General features: G+C 26.7%; 1 protein-coding gene across 1 annotated transcript; it reads right to left on the bottom strand.

Annotated features, from left to right (window-relative positions):
• Nucleotides 1-367: 367 nt before the first annotated feature.
• Nucleotides 368-3,819, bottom strand: LOC100570467 (nuclear mitotic apparatus protein 1). The gene is made up of 4 exons (XM_016806720.2): nucleotides 3,488-3,819; nucleotides 3,336-3,413; nucleotides 3,202-3,264; nucleotides 368-562 (listed from the first exon to the last, which is right to left on the bottom strand). The coding sequence occupies exons 1-4, from the start codon at nucleotides 3,680-3,682 to the stop codon at nucleotides 452-454; spliced, it is 447 nt and encodes a 148-aa protein (XP_016662209.1). The 5' UTR covers nucleotides 3,683-3,819; the 3' UTR covers nucleotides 368-451.
• Nucleotides 3,820-4,077: the final 258 nt, after the last annotated feature.

The following is a 4,077-nucleotide window of genomic DNA, read 5'->3' on the forward strand; positions in this document are numbered from 1 at the left end:
TGTAACTGTGTAAGAAAACAACCAATAAATTAGAAAAATTGTATGAAATTCTAAGGTATAAATATATGGTCAAAGGTTGTTGCATCAGAAGAATAAGAGGATTAAGAATGGTTGGAGCTTCATTGCATGGGAAATACCTAGATTGCCAAATATTACAGACAAGGCGTATTTATATAAAATACACCGTGATTACAGGTATAGGCGAAATGGCCAATAAGGACCAACAAATAATAATAGTAATAGCTACTAGCATTCATTAATCAATGATAATACTACCTTTATTATACGAGATTTAAATATTTAAATACATTTTAATAATAATATTGACAATAAAAATACATAAAAAAAAAAAAAAGATAGTGTAAAATGTAATAAGATATACAAATTTTATAAACATAAAAATAATTGTGCAACAGTTAGATACTTCAAAATCCTGAAAAATTATATAAAATTAATTCTTTTTGCTCATAAATAAGCTAAATAATTTGTTTGGAGTACTGCTAGCTCGTCTTTTATTAGTATTTGATTCTTTAGATTCTTTTAAAGTGTTTTTAGCATTGTTCTGAAATCATATTATAATTGTTAACATTAACTATTTATTGGTAACAGTGTAACACAACATATTATAATTTAATATACCCATTGGCGCAACCAGAGGGGTACAAAAGGGTCTTTAGCATCCCAAAGTTCTAATCTAGCAACTCTTGTTTTTTAGGTCTAACTATCATTAATATAGTGAAATATCATCAATTTTTTGTTTTCAAAATATGAAATATTATAGCACCCCACGTTAAAGAGGTCTAATTGCACCTATGAATATACCTATCGATAATTCTAACTTCATCATCAAAATCTTAAATTGGTATACAATGGACTGAGTATGAATCTTCTAATGCATACATTTTATCAGCCAAGATACCATAGTATTTGCTAATTATTACAGATTAAAAAAAACAATATATGATAAACATTGGTTTTATGCATCAGAAATTTTAATTATACAATTATTTATTGCACACTTTAAATTTGTAGTGCTCTTTTTATTAATATGCATAAATTTGATTTATTTTTATAAATCTTGTAATTTGAATGAAAATAATCATTTTATTAGAAAAGTTAAATATCCACATTTCACTGCATTAAATATAATTGGTGTCTATACCTACATAATATATTAATTATTTGTAAAATGGCCCATGTATAGAGATTACAATCCCGGGATCCCGGCTACTTTTAGGTACCGAAAATACCGGGACCAGTATAAATAAATCCCGGGATTCCCGGGACTGTGTAACAGCACTCAATAATTATACATTATAATGAACACCTAATGACACCTAATGAAGAACAACATTGTTTTGAACAAACAGAAAGTGAATCTATTACACTCACTCAATTGACATTAAAAGAAAAGTTGGAGCTTGAAATAGGAAAAAGTAAAAGAACAATTGATCCTATAACACAAAAAGAAACTGATTTGATAAAAATAATCAAAAAAGAGATGAATTTATTTGAAAATGGAGGAACTTGCGGGCATCACTTAGAGCTAGCATTTAAGTATTTAATGTCTATTCCTCCTACAAGTATCGAGTCCGAACGTGCATTCTCAGCAGCAGCCTATATTGGAAACAAGCTAAGAAGCAGACTGGGAGACGGATCATTAGACGCTCTACTATTTCTGCGTTCATATTTTCAAAATAATTAAAACCAATGTATATTTATAAACTTATTTAACTAATATAAACTTTATTAACTAATATCTATTCTTATGTATAATAATACAAATATTTAAATAAAACAAAATTGTGCATAATTCTTTTAAACATTTTCTTATTAAATTTCGGGATAATCCCGGGATTAATAGCTAAATATCCCGTAATCCCGGGATCATAAAATCGGGCCGGGATTGTAATCTCTATCCATGTATAATAAATACTAAGTCGTTTTATATTTATCAATTTATGTGTGTAATTCGACCCCTTAAAAATGGTTCACTTTCAAAAGCCCTAATACAAACATTTTAATAACGAAGAAACTACTCATTCAAATTTTGAATTAGGTACATCAACATTTTCAAAAAAACTATCCACTAAATAATTTACAGTAAAAAATGTGGATTCTCATTTGTAAAACAGAAGTTTGTATCGCCACAGGACATTCCTTAAGTAGTACAAAAAAATTCAAGAATTTGAAAATATAGTCTACAAGTATATTTAAAAAATTAGAATTTTAATCGATTCATTATTAAAGGAAAAAATGGAGGTGAGCATGGTTAGTGAGTCACCCTCTATAATATAAAGAAATTATTTAGTAAAATTAGTTTGTTACATTGATGACAACAAGATTATTAAAAGTGGGTTAAACTGTTTGATGTTCAAAAGTCTATCATAGTTTTAAAAATATCTAACCAAACCAAATACGAACAAAAAGTTTAAAATTCTATAATTTATCTGAATTTTAAAATAGTTAAAATTCAACAAAATTTACAAACTAAAAAAAAATTAGAACACATCAAACGTTACGAACAAGAAATGTTTGCAATGTTTGTTTTGTTATTTTGTCTATTAAAAAAGTACTTGTCTATTATTTTTAAAGTGCAGAGTTGAATATTCATTTTAGTAAAAATATTCATATTTTTAATTTTAATTAAATTAAAACCATATTATTGTCCGAAAATCAATTATTTCTTGTGTTATTGAATTATTTATACTTTATAGACTAACTGACTAACATATAATTATTTAGGCCTTTGAGGTTGTATTGTTTACTTTGTACGGGTTCGGTTTGATGTTGAAAGAAATGTTTGGTTCGAGTTTGACATACGATTAAAAAGTTTGGTTCAAGACCATACTTTTGAGTTTAACCCTTTTCTAATGAATTACAAAATAAAAATCTACAAGTACCATCCTACCTACTCAATTACAATTTATGGTGCTGATAATATTTAAAAATGTAAAAAGCAAAATTAGTTTTATTGAAATTTGCATCTTATAAGAGATATTTTAATTTACTGACAATTAATTAGAAAGCAGCATTAAGAAAAAGCAAATACAATATTATGTATGTAATTGTATAATATATTATACAATTATAATGTGGGATCAATTTGTAGATGCTTAAAAAATATTAAGGTGTTTAAACTTAAATACATTTTTACAAATTAAGAAATATTTATTTGTAAAATCACAATAAAATACATACCGATAAAGAAACACGACCTCCATTTTTGCTTGGAGTTGGTGGTCCTGGTTTCTTATAGGATGTCTGAAAATAAAATAAAATAAATATTATGTTAAGTAAAACAATTAAATATGTATCAAGTAATATTAAAATACCTGATTTCTATCTTTTTTCTTGGTACGATCATTCGGGATAAGGTTTTCAGTCTCATAATCACTATAATTAGCGGTTGTCTATAATATAGAGTTTACATTTAATTGATTATACAATTATGATAGGTTGTAACAAATAAATAATAACAAATCACCTTAATATCTTCTTCTGTAACTAATGAGGTATTTGGCAAGAAATTAGTCTCTGCAGCATAACAACTTCTTAAATGTGGTGGACAAAGTGAGTTGCGGGCTTGTAGTTCTGACAGTCTTTCATTATATTGTTTTTTATTATCATTGAGTCTTACTTTCCCTTCTTTTAGATCGGCAAGGCATGAGTGGTTGAACATTTCACCTTCCTCATCTTCTTCTTTTGGAAATATTTTACCTAATAAGAATATAATTATATTTTTAAATGTCTATGGTTGGGAGTACATTACTAGTGGTGGGACTAAGAGATTGGGTGGTCAGCTGATCTACATTTTATTTCTTAATATAATATAGGTAGTCCCTATTTGACATAACTATATAAGACAGATTTTATTTAAAAAAAAAATATACAGAATAATCATTTGAAAATTGTGCATGGTTATATTGAGTCTATAATAATGTTGCTATAGAAAGATAAGTATAAATATTACAAATCATAATATTATTTACTGATACTGCTGCATCAAGTCTCAAAGTTAACACAGTAATAAAGATATATTTTTTTTTTATTGATTAACCCGCGGAAACTTAGGCC

This window comes from Acyrthosiphon pisum, chromosome A1 (genome assembly GCF_005508785.2).
Source record: "Acyrthosiphon pisum isolate AL4f chromosome A1, pea_aphid_22Mar2018_4r6ur, whole genome shotgun sequence".
NCBI classification, from domain to species: domain Eukaryota; kingdom Metazoa; phylum Arthropoda; class Insecta; order Hemiptera; family Aphididae; genus Acyrthosiphon; species Acyrthosiphon pisum.

What these genes read in the sequence shown, in the direction of transcription:
- LOC100570467 (XM_016806720.2), bottom strand. Translation starts at nt 3,682, where the DNA reads ATGTTCAACCACTCATGCCTTGCCGATCTAAAAGAAGGGAAAGTAAGA. An exon ending in TTACAGAAGAAGATATTAAG is followed by an intron (nt 3,414 to 3,487) that starts GTGATTTGTTAT and finishes TCTATATTATAG; the next exon opens with ACAACCGCTAATTATAGTGA. An exon ending in GAGGTCGTGTTTCTTTATCG is followed by an intron (nt 563 to 3,201) that starts GTATGTATTTTA and finishes ATATGATTTCAG; the next exon opens with AACAATGCTAAAAACACTTT.